Raw genomic sequence first — 25871 nt, 5'->3', positions numbered from 1 at the left:
CTTTCACGTCGCTAGATCTCCGACCGCTCGGCTGGCATGCGTACCTGCGCGGCCTCGTCCCAGCGGTCCCGGTGTACCACTCCCCTCAGCAGCAGCAGGTACACCAGCGCCGGTTCGGCCGGGACGCCCCCGAGACCCAGAGGCCGATGCCACGTCACGCGCACCGCCTGGTCTCCGTCGGCCGCTTCCAGCCGCGGCGGGTCTGCGAACACGCCGGCCAGTTCCTCCTCTGCGGGCTCTTTCGCAGCTGCGATGCCTGCGAGGAGGAAGCCTGCATTCTTGGGGTCCGCTCGGCATTTGAACTTGCTGGGTTGTGTGGAGGCTTCTTGAATGAGCCGTCGCAGCTGTGTGATCCTAGCCTTTTCGTTAATTTCCGCAGCAAAATTCTCTACCTCTGTAGTACTTTTTCACGACAATGATAGCCAAAACGGGTACATAGTCAATAAATTACGTCTGTGCGGATCAAGTAGAGTCCGGTTCAAGATCTGACTTCACTAATCACTTGTTCACTATGACAGAATCATTATGGAGTGCTGACATGAAAGTCACAACGAGAACGAACAAATCAAAAATATTTGAAAGCTAATGAGATTTATGTGTGTTACTGAAAGAAGCTTCAGTACTGTAAGCGCGACAGAGGTATTTCTAAAATGAAGCCCACTCCCTTTCCGAACAAATTAGAAGAAAAAGCGGACAGCGTTTGTGAACACACCTATTAAAAGATAGAAACAATATTCTAGGAAGCTTTTAGAGCACACGCTTTGAATGTTCATACCAAATGGGCTACTGAGAGAGTATTGGCCCAGTGAGATATCTGACACCTATTTGGTTGCATGCACATGTCTATACATTTTGGATTCAGCCCTGAAAAACTACAATGAGGAACACTGTGATGAGCACTGGAGATGAACACTCGCTAGCAGAAACCTAAATACAGGTCTTCCCTTACAGTTTATGTCTGTCTCTGAGGTGTCAAGTTTAATGATGTGCTTTGTTTGTATTAAGAGAAGGAAAAACAGTTTTGTTTCTTTGTTACGTCCGTGCTTGTGAGGCATTGCATACCCCTCTGTGTATCCCTTCTGTACTTGTTACTTTCTCAGGGATATTTTGGCCGCGCATCCGTGGTATTTCTTGCTTATGATGGTATATTTTTGTAGAAAAGTGCGTACATAATATATTTTATATTTAATATTTGCTATCACGCGCTACATACATTATTCTGAAGCGGGAAGTCTCCTTATGGGCTTTCGGGGCCTCCGTCCGCAATTTTACACCTTCTGCCGACTCGCCTCCGAATTTCACATGTCATTGAAACCAAAAAAACTATCAAGTAATCAATCACTCAATGAAAGAAAATGTGTTTAGAAGAAAAATAAAAACTGAATGAAAGGAAAATTAAGACTTAGAGACTGACTCTTCAACGAGCAAACATCCGTTCTAGCTTTTGAAGGTACTACTTGCGAGCTGTAGCGGCTTAACAAAACATTCCAGAGAAAAAACTCGGGGAGCTCAATGTAGTCAGCCAGGTCCGGCACGTAGAGTTCTGCCTTGTGTTCGGTTCATTCTGTCGGCACCAAGTGCTAGCGGTCCCCTCTCGTTTTGTGCTACTACGTGGCAGTATACGTACCGGTTCCATTTGTGCGCTTGAAGGAGCAGGCCACCTGACAGCCGGGAAACTGCGAAAAAGGGGGTGGGAGGTATACCTTAGGAGAGCATGCTCGTGCAGGAGCCGCTGCGCTCGGAAGAACAGGCGAACAACTAGAAAAAAAATACGTTGACAATAGAGACAAGAACATGGGTCCACTACGACGTCTCTCATAGCCTGTGTCGCTTTGGGACGTTAAACCCCATAAACCAAACCAAACCAAACCAACCCTTTTCTAACAGCTCCTCCAGTGGAGGTTTAGCCTTCAGTGGAACATCCCCACTGCGGGCTGTCTTCACTTGGCCTTTTTTTCTCCCTCCTCACGTGTTATAAGTGCACAGAAGGTTCTTAATGCGAAGCTGTCAAAGGCCGAAAAGGAAGTTTACTGATGACAAAAGAACCAAGTGAGCGATGATGCTTAAAGAGGCACACACAAAGTTTCAACGCTCTACGCCTAAGTTTCCGAATTTTCGCTTTCAGTAAGCAAAAAAATCAGCGGAGTAACCGTGGTAGTTATACTGCCCCATTCCCACCCACCCATCGTCTTAAAGCCCATCTGAACAAAATTTCCGTAGCCTAGCAATACACACGTCTTTACCTTGTGATCTCGGACGCAGTCACATCTCTCTCCTTCTCCATTCCCTTTTGCAACCCTTCCTGTCTTTCCCCTTGTGCAAGGCAGCAAATCGGAGGAGGTGGCATTCTTGGAAGCCAACCGGAACACCCTCGTGTTGCTCCCCACTCCTCCCCACTTCGCTGCTTCAGCGCGGGCGGGGCAGAGAATGTCACGTCGTATGTGTTTTACGGAATGTCGCCTTTTATTTGACGCCACTCTTTGTGACGCCGCAAGGGCATGGTTTTCGAATGGCGTGACAAATGACCCGAATTAGTTGAGCGACAGCGGCGAGGGTAATCGCATTTTCAAAATTCTAAAAACTGATATGGCTATTACAAACGACCTGCTGCAAATAACTGAATGCAACCAGGAGCCTATCGAAAATAGTTAAAAATTTAAGTCCTAAAATTTAGTTAGGCCTAATCAGTCTACTAGTTAACATGATTCGCCAGTTCTTTGATGGCTGCGAACACTGGTATTAGTATGCCGCAAAATACTTCTATTTAGCTCGAAAGCCGTATAAAAAAAAATTTGGACCTTAAAAAAAGCAAGAAAACACCCGGTATATGTAGAAGCGTGGTCTGATGTAAACGATCCGTTCTATGGCCTTCTGGTACTATTTACGTGTTCAGAATTATAAATGTGAAGGACCGTCATATTCTCGGAACAGTTCCTCATGAACACACTATTTTTCTTCATTTGTGCTACCACAGTAGCAGTTAATGTACTGAGAGCAGACAAGACTGCTCCACTGACTCATGTATGCACCCATACGCTTATCACATAAACACTCCCATAGTACGAAAGAAAAAAATAATTTTGCACACAAGTGAGAATTTTTCTGCTATTTCTTCACTAAAGCAGAAAATGACTTGTGAAAGTTATACACTAATTGGAGAACAAGTTACAAAACAAAAAAACCGTGCCTGTCGTGCCTGACAATGATGATATCAATAACTGAATGCTCTTACTCCGTTCCTCTCATATTGTACACGGGGGTCTCCCGCAAAAAAAAAAAAAACCCTGCAGGGCGGATTGACTTACGCAGATGTCTGCCGCGGTGCACATGGGTCCCCAGATGGTGAAGTTGTCGTAGAAGAGGCCGCACACTTCCCAGCACTGCGTGGGCAGTGAAAGTGGTGAGAGGAGCCGACGCTGCCCTGACGAACGTTCTTTGTCGGCTTCCATGTCGCTGACGCGTTCGCTGCATGTGCTCAGCCGACAACGACATGCGACCAGAACACAGCGCATGTCCTGTCTGCGGTCTTTTGAGTCATTGCGGGACATTTACAGGGTTCTAGAAGCATCCTGGGTTGGGTAAGCAGGCACTGCTTAGTGTTCAGCTGCGATCCTTTTGGCTTTGCATCAATGGCGCACGCACGCAGCTCGCACACCTGGTGAGTATACGTAGCCCATCCATGCGCTCAAAGAAGGATTGCCAGACTGAAGATGCGTTTCCCGAGGCAGAGCGCATGAGAGCGGCTCCGTGTCGTGTTCTTCAAGGAGCTAAAAACAAATTCCTTAATATACGCAACCGCCAGGTGAGATCTCCTCGTGCTTTGTGCATGCTCCCACACTGATTAAATTACTTGAAACCTTCATGCAAGGGAACCTTCATAATAAAAATAAAATATGAAGCCGAAGAGAGAACTCCGATCTCACCACGAATACACGCTGGATCTACCAACCATGCTTTCTGGATGTACGAGAAGTAGAAAGGTCTTTTTTGATGACGCGGCACGGTTTGGCCGAAGCAAGTGCACTTGTTCGATGCAGTGATATGATTCGCGTTCATAATCAAGACAAAAAACTGAGAGCCAGAAGACGCTTTCATGCCTCAGGCTGGCCGTAAATCTGGCCTGTCAATATGGCCCTAAACAAGGCTAACAACCAGGTGCATTCGGTCTGAAATTACCAGCACGTTCAAGAGAGCGTGATTTGCTGGAGTACACCACCGTAGATTTTTACATCTTAAAATCCTACGTTGCACCAAAAACTTCTGCATTTTACAAATTCGGTGTTTTCGAAGTGCCACCTATAAAATATAAATCATGTGAACTCTACGTGAAGTATACCCTGAACTAGAAGACTCACCATGTAACACTCCTTGTCTCCCTTGCATTCAATCTGCTGGGACTCGGTTGCCAGGCCAAGCTGAAAGTAAAGACGTAGCACGCAACTGCACATGAGAGCATTACAGTAATCTTTGGCCCGCAATTCTATGCGGTATTACTCGACGCGCACTAGGCTGGCAGGCAAGGAATCGTCAACGTTATTGTGTACCGATGAGAGAATTTAAGCAATATGGCCCGCATAACTATTTACTTCCATGTAGCGATGTAATGCGTATAACGAGAGTAGGTTTTGTTGAAAGCTCGACGCTCAATCACTTCTGGTCTGACGGAGCCCAAATCACGTGGAACAAATCAAATTGCCTGTGATACTGCTAGTTCAGAGATTAACAAACAGCAAATAATGTTGCAGACAAATGGTTGAATCGGGACGTATCCGTACATCTGATGTGAAAAGGGAGGAAAACTTCACGGCCAGCATAACGCAACTATTCCATTATATGCTAATCCTTCCCCGTTGTGTTGCTCAGTGAGTCATTATCGTCGATATAAGCCAATCGATGCAGCGGCTGATTTCAATGGAATAGAATCTAGTGAAATACAGTGTATTAAAGCGAATTAAAGTACACCAGGCGTTTCACGGCAGTTCTCGACTAATTTTTAAAATAGGCTTTTAGATGATTTTCGCGCAATTTCAAAAATTCGAAATACCACATCCTAAAAAATGATATGGTATTGTTAACAGCGAACTGCAACTCTCTACTTACAACCAGGCCTCTGGCTATAAGAGTGAAAAAGGTACCTATTAGAATTTAGTTAATCACTTTGCTAGTTAACAGCTTCGCCACTTTTCCGGCGTACGTGAACAGTGGTATTACTATGTCGAAGAAAAAATATCTTTACCTAAAAAAACCTCCTGTGAAAATTTAACTCCTTTTAGACTTCAATTGCAGAAGAGCTCGATCACTACAGTGGAGGGCTCCGGATTAATTTTTGAGCACCTGGGGCTTTTTAACGCGCACTCACATCGTTCAGCACACGGGCGTTTTCGCATTTTGTCTCCATCAAATTGAGGCTGGCGCGGCCGAGATTCAGCACACCTATACTTGAGCTTATAGCAGCCGAATGGCGAATCCACTGAGCCACAGGGGCGAGTTAAACTGGATTAAAGTAAGTCGCGTTAAAATAAAGCGACATTGACGGTCACCGATCAGAATTTGTGCCAATTTCTCGACAACAAATTATTTATGTTTTGTGGCGTTATGTGTGGTTCAAATTATAAGTTTACAGCGTCAAAATAGCGGCGAATAGAAGCGGTTAACAGGAAAAATATTTCATTTCTCAGAGCTGTGAGCGAAGCGTTACAGACCTCCAACGCAGTCGACTGTTCCGATTGTTTCCACGGATGCCTCAGTTTGTGCTGCCGACGGCTCGCAAAGTTAGCGGGCGTCAACACTGGAATGTTCAGAGCCGTGACTTCGACAAGGACATTTTGTATCTTGCGGGCATCATTGACTAAGAAATCGGAATACGACTGTCCTCACGAAACCTGAGTATGCGTTCTTAGTTTTTCTTGCTAGGGGGACAGGAGTTACGGAATGAAGATATTTTACTGCTACAAGGAGTGAAGCCTGTTTCACATGCAAGCGGGAACGCTAGCGAATCCTGCCGCCGCGGCCTAAAAACCTGTTTTGAGGCGTCGCGGCGGCTCGAGTGGGCAAAGCGACGAGGTTTCAACGAGTTGGAAGATTTCGCTGCGACGCGCCGCTCAGTCGCTCGCATGTGAACCAGGCTTGACACCTCCACTCGCGAGAACTTCCTATTTTCATTTTTCTCCTTAAAAGAAACAAAAATTTTACTGCTATTTGCCTCAGGCACTTGCTGTAAAAACTGCGTTTCCTGCTTATATCACGCGTGAATTACTTAATTAATTCACGGCCAGGTATGTTGCACAGGCTGCGCAGTCAGTGTCAAAGCGAATACCTTTAAAACAACTGTCGCGGTCGTGGCGCGTACATTTCAATGGAGCAGAGATGCAGAATCCCCCGTGGCCGAGCGCCATGCGAAGTGAATGCAGGGTAAAGAACCTCAAGCGGTCGGAATTTATCCGGAGCTCTCTGCCACGGCGTCTCTCACAACCCCGTGGGCAGCTGTGGTACGTTAAAGCTCTGGTTAAACGAACTACGTATCAACCGCCGCGCTCTCTGAACAATTCAGCTACCGGATAAATGCCAGCCGTAGGCGTCCACTACTTCCAAGGTCTCTCACCTCTCCGAGGCAGGTGGCTCGGCACTGGGCCAGCCGGAGTCTCTCCTGGAGGGCACCGGCGATGTGGAGCTCCCGCGTCGGCCGGTGGGCCACCACCACGCCGACTGCGACGAGCACGCCCAACACGAACACCTTGCTTGCGAACATGGCTGTGCCCCGGGGCGAAGACCACTAGCGCGTCTCCGGGTGCGAACTGTGACGGGGTCCGGGACCACTCGGAGTCCTTATGGGCGCTCGGTTTCCTGTGTCCCGGAGGCTGCTGATGCGAGCACTGACGATGGCGGACACCCTCTCCATGCCGTCGCCTGTGCGCTATCGGTCCCCATTTCCTTAAGCTGGGCTCTCCTGCCTGAGTCGATTTCCTTGGTCTTCCTCCATCTCCTAGTCGCCTGCGAACCGATTGAAAACAGTTTCCTGCCTTTTACCCTGTTGTCAGTCGCGTTTCCTCTGAGCGCTGACACCGTTGACGACAGTGATTGCATGACCCATATTTCATTTCCTTCTCATGTAAGGCCTTTGGGCTTGCTTGTACGGTCCTCAGCAGATTTACAATATTGCGTGCTGATTACATTGTCCCCGAACGAAATAAAATCAGTTAAAGAAACACAGTCTCACTTTGCCCTGCACTAGTAAAAGAAGTTACCGGGAATTACAGTATACAATCGGCGCCCAGTGTACAGTCCGTTCGGAATATTTTTCGCCTAGAAAGATATTTTTTCTTTGCGCTGTCCGCATAGGGTATATGGCCCACAGAAATTGAAATTGAACTTTATTCCCTCGAGGCGGAAAGGGACTCGAACAAAAGTGAAAACATATCACTTGACGTGGTTCCAGCCCCCATTTACAAGGCGTACAGCAGTTGCACATTTACATATATAGCAGCATAATCAAGACAACGTGCCCACATAGCAAGTGAATCAAGACCTTCTTGTCTGAAAAGAAAAATTAGTTGGTCGCAGTCTACGTCAATGTCCCATTTTACACAACAATAAGATATCCCCATCACATCAAGACCAGCATAACACACCTGAGAAAAGAAAAAAAAAGCACCATTATACAATTAGTAGCGAGCATAACCATCACTCTTGTTTTGTAAAGTCTTCAGAGTTTGGGTGCTAACGTTTTCGATATTTATATCGTGTTTATGGACATAACTTAACAAGGTTCGAAGTGAATATTCGAGCATTTGACGGCTGATGGTTGTGCGCATGAATAAAATTTTCGCAATTTCACTTGACCGCGATGTAGATCTACCTTCTCTTAAACTTAGATTTGATATGGTTTGAATGAGGACCTCATTGTTTTGGACATCGTGTTTATATCTTAGCAAGAAGTGCAACAAAATATATGCGCACGCTCACTGCAAGAAACCTCGCAATAGAATAATGGTTGGGAATTCCATGTCATATTCGGCGATGCTTAAAAAAAAAGCTATATAGTTCTTCTCTGTAGGTAGTTGGCAAAGTGCAAAATTTCAATGTAGAAATATTTTATAAATTTATAATTATGTATTGCCTTCGAAATGTGTGCCACTAGTTACTGTACAGAGGTAGCCCCACTTCCTCATTTTCGGGCTCCTGTGATAGGAAGAAAATAAAAAAAAACTGCGACAAATTGCACTCATGCGAAGGAAATACGAAAACATTCTTTTTTAGCCGGCACAATCTATTCCAGTTTGATTATACTCAATTATGACTCTATTCCAATTACGATGTCTTTCGCTCTCAAACCTATTCCAATTCTCATTCTGTTTCAATACTGAATACTTAACTACGCGGAGTGAGTCGCACTAATAAATCGTGGCTAGTCCTCATATGACTTACCGCAGCAGTGACGCTGCGGTTAAGCGATGCGTCACTCCTCTGACAGGCATTAAACAAAGCCACTGGTTAGGCTTGTGAGACCCAGGTAGCTCTTCCCGAGCCATAGCTCCCGCAAGCCTCGTTTTCGCGAATATAGTTCTTCGGGAGGCTGTCTGTTTTGCACGTAGGCCTGTTGTTTGGTTTGATTTTATGGAGTTTAACGTCCAAAACCTAATTATAGGCCATGAGGAACGCCGGCAATGAGGGAAAGAAAGAGAAAGAAAGAGGGCCGGTGGTAGCAATACCGTACATTCACGTTTCCCATCGCCTGAAAAGCATTGGTCAAAAAGCTGGCGTGAATGTTGTGATGACGGCTCCTAATAAACTCAAAAGTCTGTGCCGACGAGTCAATTCCGACCCGACCAAAAAGAAGCAGGGATGCACGATAAAGCATCGAACCCCCTTTGTGGAGTGTACCGAAGGCCTTGTTTATTCGTTGCCAGTGACATGTGGGAAACAATACATAGGGCAGACTTGCAGGTGCATGAATGAAAGGCTACTAGAACACAAAACTAATGTCGAGCAAGCTTGCAGACACCTGGGAATTCATTGCAGAGATTGCCCTTCAAAAACTCGTGCACCTGATTTCCAAAAATGTACAGCTTTGGGTCATCACAAAGACTAGTTAGTCTGTTAAATAATCGAGGCAGCTTCGATAGCGAGGCTGCGCGACGATTGTGTCAGCACGCCGTCTGTTGCTTTAACAAAGAAAGAATTCCATATGTTAAAAATATGATTATAAATCTCTCTGATTATTTGTCTTAGGTTGTTATTTTAGGACACTTGAGCGATATGGTTGTGACACATGTGTTTAGAGGGTGTGAAGAAGGTATAAGAAGCAATGCTTCTTCGAAATAAAAATCAGTTGTAAGTCAGCGCTTGTCTCTTGTCCCTTGTCCCGGTGTTTTGCGCTGTTCCGTCACAAATGAATAACCAACATGCCCAAGCTGCTGTCCTGGCAGAGTAAAGGGCTCCGGATAATTTTGACCGCCTTGGGTTCTTTCAAGTACGCCTCCATAAAAATGCGACTGCCATGGCCGGGATGAACCCGCCTCTTTCGGATCAGCGGCCGAGCACCACAACCACTGAGCCACCGTGGTGGCGTAGGGCTGCTGTTGACTGTGCGATTTTCTTCATAGACATTTTCATTTTTTCTTACCCACTCTTCGTTCGGCGTCTCCCTCCTCTTCCCTATAGGTGGAAAGAGGCAGGAGGAGAAGGGGTGACGGGTTTCAGGTTGAAGGTGGAGAGACGCAAATCCTCCTAAACCCACCTAGCAGGTGGAGACTTCACACAGACGCCGACACCGACGCCGGACAATTTTCGCCTTCACGACCCTCGCAGTAATGCCGCATTGAAAGTGAGGGACTGCATGCTCCAGCATAGCTATAAGAGGAGTAAACTGATCAAAATAAATTAACGGGTGCTGAAAATAAGAGAAAATGGGCAATGTGATTTTAAATCCAACGTCAATTTTAAAAGACGCACGGGATGCGTTGAGGGGAGAGACAAAGGGAGGGCCGGGGGCGCACTCAAAATGCTGGCTGATGCGAAAAAATGAAAGCCAGGCGCCAAGTGCCATTCAAAGAAGGGGAAAAAAAAGAAGACAACGCGGAAGGAAGGAAGGAAAAACTTTATTTTACTCTAGTCCTTTTTCCTGCGGTTTGGGAGCATCTTCAGAGACGTTTTCTCCTTGATTTTACCCCCAGGAGTCTTCTCTGTCGAAGTCGTCCGCCTCTAATCAGTGGTCGGTTGCCCTCAGTCCAGGGCTCCGCTGGCCACTGCCGCCCGTTGAGCTCGCTGTACCAGACCTTCTTGGTCTTCACAGCGGTCGCTGGACAGCAGAGTCTCCCACTGCTCCGCACTCGGGTTTTGTATTTTGGGGACCACGTCTATCTTTTGGCAGGCCCATGTGATGTGATAGAGAGTAGGTTTTCCGTCGCACCAGGGACATTTGTCCGCGTATATGGTAGGGTGCATTTTGTTTAGTATATGTAGGTTTGGGAAAGAGCCTGTTTGTAATTGTCTCCAAGTGACAGCTTCCTCTCTGCTGAGAGATTTGTGCGGTGGGGGATACCGCAATCTTCTGCCTCTGTAGTTTTGTAGTATGGCCGAGTAATCCCTGGGTGCTGGCGCGAGTTCCGCGGGCTCGTCGGATGCTCGGAAAGTAATGTATCCTCGAGCTATCCTGTCGGCCTCTTGGTTCCCTGCCACCCCCGTGTGCCCCGGTACCCACACAATTTTGTGTGGGATCTTGTCGCTTTGTTCTTCCTGGTTTTTAATTCTGTCGCTCGCTGCGAGGAGTATACGGAGCGCGTGACGACCTATCCTGCCATTCATGTAATTTCGGCAGGCTGTTTGAGAGTCGGTGAGTATTGTTAGCGACCGCCCGGTTCTATAGCCCTCCGCCACCGCTAGAGCAACGGCTACTTCCTCGGACTCTGCAGCTGTGCAGCCTCGGAGAGACGCGCTGGTCATTTCGCGTAAAGACGAATCGACCACCGCCGCCACAGCGATTTTGGTGTCTCCTCCTCTCCAAGACGCGTCTGCATACACGGTCGTGGCTTGAGGAGCGTATGTTCTTTCGATGAAGTCGGCCCTCGCTTCTCTTCTGCCTCGATGGAGGTTGGGATCCATGTTTTTTGGTATTGGCGCTACCTTGAGGGTCTTGCGAAGCTCGTCGGGGATCGTTGCCGTCCTCGTCATTTCTCGCATCTGCTCGCGGTATCCGAGCCTCTGCAGGAGCGCTCTTCCAGTCGTTGTCTGCAACAGCCTGAGTTTTTGCGACTCAAGCTGCGCCTCTCGTAGCTCCTCAAAGGTGTTATGTAATCCCAGCGCCATGAGTTTTTCGGTTGACGTGTTGCGCGGAAGTCGGAGCGCTGTCTTATACGCTTTGCGTAGCAGGGCATCCGCTTGTTGTATTTCGTTTTTGTTGAGGCACTGGTAGGGTAGGCTGTACGTGATTCTACTAACTACAAGGCTTCTGACTAGTTTGAGTGTGTCCTCTTCACGCATGCCATGTCGCCTGTTGGTGATGCGGGTGATCATGCGTGAGACTTGTAGTGTTGTTGCTTTGAGCAGGGTAAAAGTGTGAGTACTGCGCTGGTTGGAGTGAACCCACATGCCTAAAATTCTTATTGTTGTCTTTTCGGGGATGGGTGTCCCGTCAAGGTAGACGTTGAGTTTTAGGTCCTCGTTGGTTGGGACGGTCCGGTTTTGCTTGCCTCTCCAGACTCTCTGCAGTTCCGATTTCTCGGTCGAGCATGCGAGTCCTCTTTCTGCGAGGTATTGCTCTACACAAGAGGCCGCTTGCTGTAGCCTTTCTTCTTTCTCTCCGAGACAACCCGTGTTTGTCCAGACTGTTATATCGTCAGCATACATTGCATGCCTGATGCCTTCGATGTTCTCTAGTTTTCGAGCTAGGCCTATCATAGCTATGTTGAAAAGTAAGGGGGAGATAACTGACCCTTGGGGTGTTCCCTTATTTGGAGTGCGAATTTTGTCCGATCGAAGGTCTCCTATGCCGATGGTGGCAGTTCTGTCGGACAGGAAGGCTTTGACGAAGCCGTGGATTCTGCGCCCGCAATCCAGCTTGTCTAGGCCCGTAAGGATCGCTTCGTGGCTGACGTTATCGAATGCCCCTTTGATGTCCAGGGCCATTATGACATTTTCTCCCGTCCGAGGTACGTTTCGCAGGACATCTTCTTGTATTTGGAGGAGAACGTCCTGCGTCGAGAGCTTCGCTCTGAAGCCGAACATGGTATGTGGTACACAGTCGTTGTCTTCCATGTAATTTTGCAGTCTTAAAGTTACCACCCGTTCGTAAAGTTTGCCAAGGCACGACGTGAGTGATATGGGCCTGAGGTTTTCAATTTGTAGCTTTTTACCAGGTTTAGGTATCATTATTACTTCGGCGTGTTTCCAATCTTCGGGAACCGTCTCCGCCTCCCAATGTTTGTTAAGAAAGCTGACGAGCTCTTGTATGAGGTCGTCGCTCAGGTTGCGGATTAGGGCGTTGTCGATTCTGTCCGCTCCGGCTGCCGTGTTTCTGGTGGTGTTTCTTATGGCCGCGTAAACCTCTTCCACAGTTATGGGGCGGTCGAGTTTCTCGTTTTCGGCTCCTCGATACGTTCCTTGGTATCGCGGGGGGTTGTGATCGCCGAAACATTTTTCTCGTGCCTTCTCCAGTAGGGTGATGTCTGATCCCTCGAAGGAGTGGATGAACCTGTGGATGGCTTTATTGTTTTCTGATTTTATTTTGGTCGGATCCATTAGTGCTCTTAAGAGATTCCAGGTTCTGGCCGTGCCTAGAGTTCCCCTAAGCGAGTCGCTGAGTTGGTCCCAATTTTGTTTCGCGAGTTGCATCGCATATTCTTCCGCCTTTGCCGTAATTTCTGCTATCTTTAGTTTTAGTTTCCTGTTGTGTTTTTGCTTCCGCCATCTTTTGGTGAGACTGCGTCTCGCTTCCCATAGTCTGAGGAGGTGGGCGTCTACTTCAGGCGTTGCTGTCGTTCTCCTTAGGCTTTTTGTGCATCGTTGTCGCGTTTCTCTCAGCATGCCGCTCCATTCCTCCAGTGATTGGATACCGCCTTCAGATTTGTTGCAAGCCCCGCGAAACGCGTTCCAGTCAGTGATTTTCGCCTGTCCAATCTGGCGTCTTATGGTGTCGGATGCTATTCGTGTCCGGAGGATAAAGTGATCGCTGCCTAGATTTTCCATCATGTTTTCCCACTGTGACTCCCTGCTCTTCCTTACGAAGGTGAGGTCCGGGCATGTGTCCCTGCTCACGCTATTTCCGATTCTCGTGGGGGTCGCAGGATCTGTGATTAGACTGCAGCCAAAGTACTCCGCTACTTCCACTAATGTTCTTCCCTTGATGTCTTGTTTCTGGTATCCCCAACTCCTGTCCATGGCGTTGAAATCTCCTACGATGATGAGTGCATTTTTTTTGGCCAGCTTGTGCGCTCCATAGAACAGTTCGAAGAGTTTGGCTTTTCTTTGTCTCGGCGGGCTGTACACGTTAAGTAAGAACGTGCTGCTTCCCTGTCGCTTTTTCGGAATAATTTCAACAAGCGCGTGCTCGATGTCGGTGTCGGCGATGGTATCGTGCCTGATGGCGGTAATGGTTTTGCTGACTAGGACGGCCGCTTTACCTTCGTTTTGACTCTCGTAAACCTCGTACCCTTGTAAGGTCGGCTTGATTCCAGTCTCTTGGAGCGCAATTACATCAGGAGGTGTCAGTTGTGTGTTTATATATTGTTTTAAAAGGGCCTGCTTTTTGCGGTAGCCTCTGCAGTTCCATTGCCAAATATCTAAGTGTTCTTGTTCTTGCCGATACGTATTGATCATGTTTACGCGTCACTGCTGTTGCCTTGTTCGCTTGCGAAAGCTGTTAGCGCTGGACGGTTGTACGCTTTTTCCCTAATGTTTTCGGTATGTTTTTGTTTTCGAAAAGCGCTTCTGATCTCTGCGATCTGCCCTTGGAATTGTACTTGCATCTGTTGCATTTGCGATTGGATTTGCTGCATGATATCCTGCATCATCTGCTGCATCATCTGTTGCATTCGTGTTTCAAGGTCTCCTTCATTCGATGCCTGTGGTTGTTGTTTTGGAAGTGCTCTAGTCGTGTCGAGTTCCCGCTGTTGGTCCTTTAGTGTTTTTGTGAGTTCCTCAACTTTGCGTTCGAGCTCGTTTTGTTTGATTCGAGCGAGTTCTAGCTCGCGTCTGAGCGCATCGCTGTTCGCGTCCTTCGGTTCTGTGACGCGACTGTCTTTGTTGTTTGTGTTGTCTATGTTACTACCCTTTCCTACCGAGTGCGAAGCAGTGGTAGAAGCCCAGCTCACCTTGCTGCCGCTTGTCTGGGAAACCTTCTTCTTTTTCTTTTTCTCTTGCTTCTCCCCCTCCTGTGGGCCGGCTGGTGGTAGAGGCGGGAAGGAGTTGGACCTCGATCGGCTCCTCGATGTCTCTCCCTCTGAGCTGAGCCATCGCTTGGGTGGTCGCCCGCGTTGGTCGCTCCGTCCTCTTTCTCCTGTGGGTTTTGGCCTGGCTTTTTTCAATCTCTCTCGGCACTCCTTGGATCCGGTCCGGTGTGCCTCGCCACAGATTATGCACTTGGGCGTGCACTCGTGGTCGGCGGGCGGGTTTGAAACTCCACACAGTCCGCACACAATAATGTTCGGTGTGGGGCACACGTCGGAACGGTGTCCTTGCTGGAAGCAGACGTAACACACTTGCCTAGTGGGGCGGTACTGGTAGCATGGTACTTCACCTCCGTAATAAATGACGAATTTCGGCAAGACTGGGCCGTCGAACGTGAGCACTGCCGTCTTGGATTTTCCGAGCATCCTTGCCTGAAGTATGGTCACTCCTTGAGTTCTGACCCGTAGGTGTGCTTTAAGTTCTTCGGGAGGGGTACCTGGCTCTACACCGTGGATCACGCCGCGCAGGACGTCTTCCGGTGCTGCCACGTAAGCGTTTACATCATAAGGCTTTCCGTCGAATTTGAGACGGGTAATGTGCCGCACTAGCTGAGCCGTTTGCTCGTGCGGAGTGCTAACGATAATGATATTGGATCCGGTGCGAAGCCTTACAAGTAGGTCCTCGTCCTTACATTGCTGGCCGCACGCCATGACAATTGCGCGCGCTACTTGGTGGGTGGTGAGGGACTTCACCATGAGTCCTTTCTTGGGTCGAATAATGATCTTGTAGTCGCTTCTGGGGAGTGGCGGCATTCTTCGCCTAGGCCTGCTCTGCTCCCTTGATCCATACTTGTTGCAGCCGGTCGCATCACCCGGTAATTTTCCGTCTTGAGGATTGGCGTCCGGGCCGGTTCCCGTGCCTTTGCGTTCCTTTCGCCTTTGAAGTTTTCTCTGGCGCTTGGATTGTACAAGCTCCCAGCTGGCATCGTTGTTGTACCCGGCTGGCTTCGACGAGGAGTCGGACGGGATCTCGTCCTCACTTCCCAAGTCGGCGTCTCCGAAGTCGTCTTCATCCATCACTTGGAATTCGTTGAGAAGGACGTTTGACGATTGTGCTGGCACATCGTTGTCTTGGCTGGGCCCCGCCATATGGTCCGTCTTTGAAACGGCGTCGATGCTAGGCGTCGGCGTCGTCGACAAGGTTAGCGGCCCATGCTCTCACGATGTCGAGCTGGGTGGCCCGTTAGGGTTAGCGGGCCGGCGCCCGCTTTATAACTTTCAAGTCCGGTAGAAAGCCGAAAACTGGTCCTACCTCTTGAAATTTCTATCCTGGGGATCCAGCACTTGATATCTTTCCGTTCCGAATAAAATCCGGTGGCGAGAATGATTTGGTCCGGTGGAATTTGCTCAAAATGTGCGGAACCGATGCGACGCGCGTCCGCTTGCTTGAACCGCCATGTAAAATAACGCGGTAAAATAAAGGACGTGAAGCCAGAAGTATCAAAAGAGAAGATAGGTTATGTTTCACCTCGAACAACGCGATAAAGAAGTAACAAAAGAGGACAGAAGAAGAAACGCAAGGAGGAAAAGAAGGAAGAGAGCAATTCCGCTGAAATGTTCAGTTTTTGGATCTGGGATCATGAATGGCAGTTTACCAATGTCCCTGAAGAGAAAAGTATACAACAGCTGTATCTTACCGGTACTCAGCTACGGGGCAGAAATGTGGAGGCTAACAAAGAGGGTTCAGCTTAAGCTAAGGACAACGCAGCGTTCTGTGGGAAGAAAAATGATCGGTATAGCGTTAAGAGAACGCAAGCGGACAGAGTATGTGAGGGAACAAATGCACATTAATGAGGCCCCGGCCGAAATGAAGAGGCAGAAATGGGCTTGGGCAGAGCATGTAATGCGAAGGCAAGATAACGCTGGTACTTAATGGTGAACGGAGTGGATTCCAAGATAAGGCAAGCCTAGCAGGGGGCGGCAAATAGTTAGCAGGGAGAGGCGGGGGGGGGGTGATTAAGAATACTGCGAGAGAGGGTGGCCGCAGCTGGCACAGGACAACTTTAAAGGGTCAGTCCACTGAATTTTATCGGCCATATTTTCTTTGCGGCAACCGATAGCTCTTTACTCAAATTACCGTTTAGCCAGGCGTGGTGCCAAGAAGTGCGGTAGAACATTTTAAAATAGACTTTATTGATGTGGGAACACATCTATATGAGATGGGAGTCTCATCTGGCAACCATCTGGATTTCCGCCGCGCGGTGACAAACATGGCGGCGCCCGTCGAAGCCGGACCCCTCGCGCTTCGGACTGAATTCTCGTTGTTGCTGCCTTTTTCAGTGCGTTCACTGGCCATAAATGGGACGCCGGTCTTTCGCTTCGTCTCATCTCGCATATAAGAAAACGTATAAGTGATAAATTTGCTTTATTCTAATAATTAGAGTGACGATTCTGCCGCTTCTAGGCTTAAGTGGAGAGTCGATTTGTTTACAGCAATGGTTCCGGTCCTGACAACCAGATGACGCCAGTATAGGCCGAGTTCCTTTTTGCATCTCTGCTAGCATACGCTGAACTAAATGTGGGAATGCGACCGCGTTTAGCGTACGTATAACTATTCATGTGACGTATAACTATTCATGTATAACTATTCATGTGATTCATGTATAACTATTTCATGTGATTTACAGAAAAAGCGAGCGGTACGCCTTCTACAGTTTATTAGAACAAAACGTACGTTTCTCTGATATTGGGGCATACAAACGGTACGTAGAATAATCACTTATGGTTCTACAAAAAAAGACTACCACCTGCAGCAACAAAATGAACGTTCGGGGTCGCCACCATGCATTTTTACGCGACATTTAACGCCGAAATAAAATATAAATTCCTGCCTAAACCGGGAGCAGTTCCCTCGATATTGATGTTATAGGGTGCCAACTACCAGAACATGCCATTATTTATACACTCATCTCGGTGAGTAGACTGACTCTTTAAGTGATTAGGTATGGGAGAGGCCTTTGTCCTGCAGTGGGAGTAGTCAGGCTGATGATGATGATGACAATCTAATGTACACTAAGCAGTTCTAAGCTGCCGAAGAACCCATTATTTCATCTATAACATTGTGCTGTGAAAAGTGTGCATCTCCAAGCACGGAAAGAAAAAAAAACACCATTGATAGCACAGCTATAGAAGGCAACGACCAGTTGCAAGTCTCATCATTGGGAGGTTTGGTTCAAGAAATATGTTCGGTGTGCGAACACCCCCAAAACGAACGTGTTCAACCCTGCGCAAATGATGAAAAGGACAAAGCTTGTAGAGCATAGGAAGGCAAGGGAGACCGAGTCGGACAAAGCGCGATTACACCACATCAAAATGTGGTCATGTGGATACTTTCCACTGAGGTCTTTGACGACAGTTAGTTTATCTTTTGTGCCGCATATGAGGTCTTAACGTTTTCATGCAAATTACAGGTGTTTCTTCGATTCACTGCTTATAATACGTTCCTGCTTCTTTTTTTTCAGCCTGTATGAGTTGTGAAATTCAAAAGCCGGCAGCCGTCAAGTAAGACGTTGATCAAAGGTCTTCACGCAACGCTGCCGGCTGTCTATTGACCCTAGCGACGCGACGGCACCGCCATCTCCGAGCTGATCATGCGGCGAATTACGCGCGCTGAAATTCCAGTTCCTGCTTGTGCGGCCCATCGCGACCCTCGTCTCGCCAAACCCAAGCTACGCGTTCTTCGCTGCATCCGCTTCAGTGCACTCCTCAGCCCTGTCCGTTCTCTCCTGTTCTGTCTTCGGCCCTTCCCTGCATTCTCCGAACTTTATGCTCATCAGGAGCACTTCTCCTGCGCCAGTCAATCCCTGCATTAATCCGGATCCTTCTGCCCGGACGCGTAGGGAATGAGCTAGCAGACGAGCCCGCTATTATGAGCCTGCCTCGGAATTTGATACAAGTACTAAACTGCAAGAGAACAAATTTTAAAGCAACGTTGCTTTAAACTTCGTTCTCTCGCAGGCGCAAGTTTAAGCAGCACGCGGTCGTGCAGAGGCGACAAGCGTAATCAAATCAGTGGCATGTACGGCAATACCTGCAGTGTGCCTTAACCAATCGACTGATCCGGTTATTACTGGACGTGAAGGCTGCTCTTGATGGCCTATGTCAAAGTACACGATGCGGTGTATTTTTGCGGCGCAGAGAGCGCTCATGTTTTGCTGCCCGTTCCGGTCCCGTGTAATGTGTCACTGTGAGCGAAACAAAGCGAAATGCTCAGTAGGCCGTTGCTTTAACGCGGCCGTGAGTCCGAAATGTTTCATCCGGAAGAATGGGGAAAACAGAGCAGGAACGTAGAAGCACTGCGCAAAGTACGCCGGTTGGAAGCACCAAGCTTTTGGAATATATCTAGGTTGCGCTGCTGTTGTGGAGAACGTTGAACTGTTATTTCCAGCCGAAGCTCATTCAGTAGCGAAGTTCTCAATCTCGATTTTTTTAAAATCTCCAGAGAGTTTTCTTTTTTCCAAGCACCGTATAAGGAGTACGCACAGTCTCTATATGGTCGTACCTGCTTGCTTTAGCCGGTTTTGTCTGTATAAAGAAATACATAACAGTTGAACGATCCTTATCAGAACAGACACTATGAACAGACACAGAGGCAACCGGACAGAAACATACAATTTCTACAAACTCAGACGCAGTCTGCAAGCAGTGCACGTAGCTAGGAACCAAGCCCTCAAACAGCGTGCGGCACTCCAATATTAATGCGGAAGCATTGATTGCCTCATGTGTGGCGTGTGCAGGACCTGTTAGCAGAGCATGTCGGCAAGGCTTATCAGAGCGTGTCCGCGCGAATATTATGGTGTGTTCGACTGTAACGTGTGTTGGGGTGAGTACTGATGTTAGTCAATGATGAATGTCAAAAAACTTGGAGACGTCATCTAAGGGACACGTGATGACTGTCACATGACAACGATGACTTGTAAAAACAGTTGCCGACATAATCGAAAGGTCACGTGATAAGTGTTACGTGACAATGATCATTTGAAAAAAATTTGCTGACGTTCAAACGCAAATGCTTTCCCGTTTCTCCAATGCTGCAGACTGCACTGCTCTACAATTTTCCTTTTGCTTCTGTTCAGCCAAAAATATAGTTGACTGCGTACCTCCCAAATGCGGTCACAAGCGGTACCTAGTGTACCGCGTTTCTGCGTAGTTTTGTAGCACACTGAATTAAGCAGCTCTCCTGGGCACATAGATGAAAGCCGTAAAATGGACATTAAGGGCAACTGCAGCCGTTTCTTGTTGTGAGCAAAAATCGATTCCATGGCTCCCCCTGAGTAAGTCGATGTTTGTCCGGCAGCGGAAGATATTTGTTGCGGAGAACGCTTTCTTGTCACTCGAATGAAAGTCATGGCGCCTACACGAAAAAGGTCTCTGTGGTCACGTGCGGAAGCGAATGGCAGTAAAGCCTAGCCATTGTGATCCGGGTCCAAAAACTGTGGACGCATCCACGTTTATTTGCGAAATCGGTCGCTGCTGGCGACTCCCGTATTTAATTTCTTCCCTCTTTCTAGATTATACAATGTTCTGCTTTCAGCAGCTACCGTCTTTGTTGTTAAAGGGCAACTCCGGCGTTTTTTCAGCCATTTTACGTCAATGGCTGTTTTGTGTTTCTGAGAACCTCCTCTTATGTGTATAATACAAGGCTTTCAAAAGCAACCCTAAAATAATTTTTAAACACCAAAAAACGCAAAGCTCGAAACCGAAACCGCAAAACCGAAACCGGAGAAGTGCCTTCGTGCGGTATTGACTGTGACGTCACTAGCGTGTTCGCCGTGCTGTGAAGTCCCCGAAGATATAGCAACTACCCTGAGCCGCACTGTCGACATGACTGAAAGCGCGGAGAACAGCTTTTCCGAGACCAGCGGGTCTTTAGAAGACGACTCATTCGACGATTCTTGACTGGACGAGTCACCTTTCAGGTATGATCCCCCGCCGCGCGAGCCAGCCGACTCACACCACAGGCCGCGTCACCTGCAGCATGGAGACGGTCTGAACACGGAGAAGTAAGTATTTGAGCCATTTCTCGTGCATGCATTTGTGACACAATCGTCAGAACAAAAGTTGATGTGATGCTCCCGCTGACAGCTGTTCGTGTGGCGAGTGCCGGTCGACCAAGTCTGATGAAGGAATCTGCTGCCGGAACGTTGCCGCAGTGCACAACGTCCTTACAGGGGACTACATCACCAACAGTGCTCTCTTTGCGAAGCTTTGTTTCGACGGCGAGCTTTTGGAAGTGAATTCACGCCAGCTACAGTTTTACAATCCAACATACTTTGAGCACGATGACCAGAACATGTGGGCGGATCCGTATTATTGCTATCCCTTCGAGGTGGAAGTGCGATTATTTCGCGAGCTTCTCAACTTTTTACTGCCGCATTACGAAATTCGCGACGCACGAAGCAATGCGTTTATTGTGCATCGCTTTAAGCTTCAACCGCTCTGATTTATGCCTGTGAGCTGTGGTCGTGGATGCAGGTTTGTTACACACGGCAGAGCGAAAATTACGAATAATTGGGCCTTTTTGTACGCGCCTGTCGAGTTCTCTCAACAACCGGGAGTAAATGTAATTTTGGTGCAAAAAGGTACATTGTCTTGTTCTGGAGCAACGTTTTGCATGGCCCATTTCTTTCACATTGAAGAGAATAATTATGACCCGTTTGCAGCCAGCTTTCAGTGCATTTTATTTATTTTATTTATAAATACTGGAGGCAGCAGCGCTGTCCAAGCAAGAGAGGGATTGCATGCATTGCAGCAACAGTTCAGCAAACATATTTCCATTTGAGCATTCAACAATAGATGAAGGCAAACAGTCACACCGATGTGTTTTGAGGGAAAAGTATGAATTGCGCAGGTGGTCGAAATAATTCAGGACACCTCCACTACAGCACCTCTTTCTCCCTTTCTTCTTTCACTCCTTCCTTCTTTCACTGCTCCCTTACGTCGCGTTTCGAGTGTCCGCGGTTCGGGTGTCCGTTACTGCGTCATTTACTTTCCTCAAAACCAATTTTCAGTTTTCCTCTGCATTGCCAACGCCAGCGCGCGCCCGACCAGCTTGACAGGCCGCCACGCCAGTGACGTCACAGTACAGGGTGGCCTGTAGAAGTTGCTCGATCAATGGGTGCCGCTCGCTTCGAGGAGCGCTTGTCTTCAAAATTTGATTGCGGAAAAACTACGCCGCTTTCAGGAGCGAAATTTTGCACGAGACATCAAACTACCTTAAAGAATACAGACCTAAAATTTTACTTCGATCGATGGATATCAAAAAATCGCCGGAGTTGCCCTTTAAACGCATTAACCTATCGATACAAGCGAATTTCAGTTATTCCGCACCTCTTTAATTGCTTGATGCCACCCGCCACTTGGTGTGCGAAGTCTTATTTACACCCGTTGAAAGTGAAAAGTGCAGGTTAAAAAACTGGAATGGGCGTTGTGAACCTGTGCGTTTTGCGGGAGATTTTCAAAATTTTTGTCTGCTGGTAAGTGACGTGTCCGAAATGAAACCCGACTTCTGCCACATGTCCTTCGACAGGCCGAACAGCCCCACTTTGGGAGGAAACTATACTCCGGTAATCACAGGCGGCATGTGTTTTATCCCCTATATCATAAGACAAGTGCAGAAGACTGGAATGACGGCAAAGGCAGTGGTCAGTCGTGATGCGGGGAAGCTCTGACGCGGAGATGCATGCAAAGCGGAAATTAAGCTCGTTTGTGCATCGATAGGCGACGGTCACTTGACACCACACCGCTTACTAGAGCGCGCTTATTTCCGCTGCGACGCCCGAACCGCCTGGGCAGATAACGCCTGCGTAGACTGGGCATAGTAGAGCTCGTTATGCGCTGATATGTTTTCCTCATCTCCTCGCGCTTGACGTCAGGCTAGGATGCTCGGACAAATGCGTTCACACGCAGGGATTGGAGGACATCCTGCCACCAGTGTTTCCGTGGTCGCATTTCCCTCTGTCTGTTCGCAATTGCTTAAAAGTTCCTCCACCATATTTTGAAAGTTCATTGATTATTACTGCTTCATCTGAAATAGAGTCGTTGTGAAACGGTTTAGTAGAAGTATTTCACAGTGACTTCCGTTTGCAGTGTGCAAATAAAAAAAAGCTTTATTTAGTGCTTCAACTTGTACATCCACGCTGCTAGGCGCGTTATGTCTTCTTGCAAGGCTATCTCCAGTGATCGAAAAGCCCGCTACAAACACTCCTGATAACTTTTTAAATATAATATTTAATTTTTCAAAACAAAAACTTTCAAACAACGCCATTTGAATATCATAACAGGCGCCCATCAAGCTCTGAATAGCCTTCTTTGCAGAAATGACCACAAGCAGAAATCGTGTAAGAGAGGTCTGGTCTCGTGCATTAAAATTGTGACACGGATTATAGCACGGCTGTAAAAAGTGCTGCCCAAAGCAGTTCTGAGGAGGCAGCTGAGAGTGTTCGTCGGTTGATTTTGCCGCTGTTGGTTCATGTTTACCGCCCAAGAGAACTATATGTATTGAGATATCTAGAACGCATACTTTATTCTATCCTCAGTGCAAGCAAAACACAGGGGAGTGGGTGATACAAAACAAACTCAAAGGACACTTAATTTAATTAAGTGTTGAGAATTCGTTAGCATTGAAGCCTAAAGTGCGCTCAACCTGCTTCTTCTCATCTGTCATTGATTCTCACAGAATACGCTGAGCCTGTGCAACCGCCCATACACTATCTTGAGCCGCCGCGGTGGCTCAGTGGTTATGGTGCTCGTCTGCTGATCCGAAAGACGTGGGTTCGATCCCGGCCGCGGCGGTTGAATTTCTTTGGAGGAGAAATTCGAGGCCCGTGTACTGTGCGATGTCAGTGCACGTTAATGAACCCCTAGTGGTCGAAATTTCCGGAGCCCTCCACTACGGCGTCTCTCATAGCCTTAGTCGCTTTGGGACGTTAAACCCCATAAACCAACCAACCATGTATCTTGAGCGACATACTTCCGTGTTGGCCCTCTCCACTTGCGACGATCTTCCTCTATGGTAGACACAGGTGGCGTTGATTTTGTCTCCATTCCGACCTGATGCATAGAGTTATCTATACTACGTCTCGTATACATCTGGTGCAGCGCTGTGAAAGCTAGCGCTATTGTTTGCGCTGCCTACATCCGCGGTCAAAAAGTATTGCGTTCCTTGTGGTGAGCAAAAAGTAATAAATGCTTTGCCGGCAGGCTTATTACACATATGTTTGTCATAAACTTTTTAAATGCGCTCTTACTTGGCGACATGTCGTCGCTTTCTCGTACCTTAGACCACTCGGCCCCAAAACAAGCACAGAGTAACGCGCCTCCCATTATTTTTTCATGCGCACTGCTTCCGTAGGTTTCATATGGTTGCATACGATGCATGAAACGGAGTATAGACTCGTCAGTACACATTCAAGCGCACCTGCCAACTGACGCAGAGACCGCCTCCACGCTCGGCCTTGTCACGTGACCGGCACGCCTGCTAACTCGGCCATGTTCGTAGCCTCCTGATGTCACACACACCGCCGATCACTGAGCGCTCGTCCATGTCATTTGGTTTCATGACGTCGCAAACCCCATCGGCCAATGAGGAAATTTTCTCTGCAGAGGCTTTTCAGCACATCGTATTAAAAAAAAAGAAGATTGTGCAGCGCAAACAACAAAGGGGCACTAAGTACAACTCTTTCCAATTTTGTACTCATTAGAAATCGATTCTGCGGTTCTCTCTGTTTGAGCTGATGCCCTGGGTAGCCTAAGAGGGTTCTCGCACAACTGCCGTCCTTAGCGTTCGATAAGGTTCCACGTGACATTCGCCGTAATACAGGATGTACTAAGCCTGCCGCTATGGAGAGAGTGGCACGGGTAAAGACTCTCACGGTTAGCTTACACGCAGCATAAATACCCCGAACGTATAGAAGATTGTACAGCCGCCGAGATAGCTCAGTTGGCAGAGCAGCGTAAACGAAATTCGATGGTCGTTGTTAGTTTATTTTAGATTATGGAGTTTAACGTTCGAAAGCGACCCGCCGGTGGTGTGTGGGTTTTAGTGCGAAAGCACTAATTCTCGACGTCTAACCGGCTCACCGAGTCTGTGTGAAGCTTCACCTTGAGGATGACCTTGGCCAAAGCATAAATATATTAATAAATAATATATTGCCGTCAATGGGATTCGAACCCGTGGCGGCACTAACAGATTAGCTTTGCTGGCCACTGCTGTCTGACATTCGAAAAAAATGAAGCAACAACTGGCCCAACGTTCAACCTTCCTGAACTGCACGAGAGCACTACGATATCACCGGAGCCGATCACGCCTTCTGTTCTTGTTGCCTTGGTGGCATGGTGTTAAACTGCAACAGAGTCTCGCGCAGTGCATTGCAGATCGTCGTCTCTATCTACTAATACTACTATCGGACTATAGCGTCTCCAGACGTGCCGACTACCCAGTAAAGCAAAATCATAAACCAACCAGACTAAACACAAGCTTTCACACGTCTACTTTGTTTAACTACGTTATAACCGTACGAATTTTTTTCCTTTTACTGTCGAATGAATTCTCCTTCACTTGCTAGCCAGCGCTCGTATTGTCGTAGTCTTCTTCTGTGTTCATGTCCTTTTTTTGATCCACTGCTAGCAATGAAAGTGAACAATTACTGCGGCTGAGTGAATGCTTTCCGTCACGATGGATGCCTGCCTTGCGTGTGAGCAAGCGCTTCCTGATCACACGGTTTGCTCATTATGGGCAGAACGCCAGTTTTACTGTCACGTGAATACATGCGCTGGAGTAAATGGATAAAGCGCTCTAGAAATGTCTGCAGTCGAAAAAAAAGCGTAAAAGTGCTTCAACCGTTAAACAGCGATGGCCTGTATAGCAGTAACAGCGTTGTAAAAAAAAAGTATTGAACTAGAAGAAAATCCTGTTCAAGAAATGGCGCAGATTTGGTGCACGATTACTGAAGTTTTAACATTTAAGTCCAAACCAGACAACTTCAGATTACCAAAGCTACCGTCGATAACATTGAGAAAACCGTTCAGGTGATGTTAACTAAGTGTGCAGAGGTCATAACACCATCGGAGAACATAGTGCGGATTACTCGCTCTTCAAGAGCTCGTCGAAAAGGTTCGGATGAAGATAAAATATGCAGACACTGAGACAACCAAACAAACTTCAAAATACTCAAGAAGCCAAAACACTGAAATGCGATGAATTTTTAAACAAGACCGCCGCATTTCTTCGAAGAGTTAGGCAGTTTGGCCAATGACTTCAAACTTCCACAGCTTTGAAAGTCTAATAACGTAGTAGTATATCGTCTTCCTACAAAACGTTACAAAAACTAAGAGGACGGTTCCCGGGCTGCCGCGATTATTCGGGACACATGGCTCTAAGCAGATTGAATAGAAAAGAGCGAAGTGGGACATTTTTTTTTTTTCAATCGG

At 47.6% G+C, this 25871-nt stretch overlaps 1 protein-coding gene across 1 annotated transcript; it reads right to left on the bottom strand.

Moving 5' to 3' along the window:
- Positions 1-11: 11 nt before the first annotated feature.
- LOC149344531 (uncharacterized) lies at positions 12-7069 on the bottom strand. The gene is made up of 5 exons (XM_089547260.1): positions 6602-7069; positions 4356-4415; positions 3306-3380; positions 1628-1676; positions 12-256 (listed from the first exon to the last, which is right to left on the bottom strand). Exons 1-5 carry the CDS (start codon positions 6746-6748, stop codon positions 12-14), a joined length of 576 nt encoding a protein of 191 aa, XP_089403386.1. The 5' UTR covers positions 6749-7069.
- Positions 7070-25871: the final 18802 nt, after the last annotated feature.

This window comes from Amblyomma mixtum, chromosome 5, assembly GCF_055824585.1.
Source record: "Amblyomma mixtum isolate Tamu chromosome 5, ASM5582458v1, whole genome shotgun sequence".
NCBI lineage: Eukaryota > Metazoa > Arthropoda > Arachnida > Ixodida > Ixodidae > Amblyomma > Amblyomma mixtum.
Note: the sequence above shows the minus strand (reverse complement) of the source record. Positions and strands in the feature narration are given on the sequence as shown.

What these genes read in the sequence shown, in the direction of transcription:
- LOC149344531 (XM_089547260.1), bottom strand. Translation starts at nt 6,748, where the DNA reads ATGTTCGCAAGCAAGGTGTTCGTGTTGGGCGTGCTCGTCGCAGTCGGC. An exon ending in GCACCGCGGCAGACATCTGC is followed by an intron (nt 1,677 to 3,305) that starts GTAAGTCAATCC and finishes CCTTTTTCGCAG; the next exon opens with TTTCCCGGCTGTCAGGTGGC. An exon ending in CAAGCGCACAAATGGAACCG is followed by an intron (nt 257 to 1,627) that starts GTACGTATACTG and finishes TCCTCCTCGCAG; the next exon opens with GCATCGCAGCTGCGAAAGAG.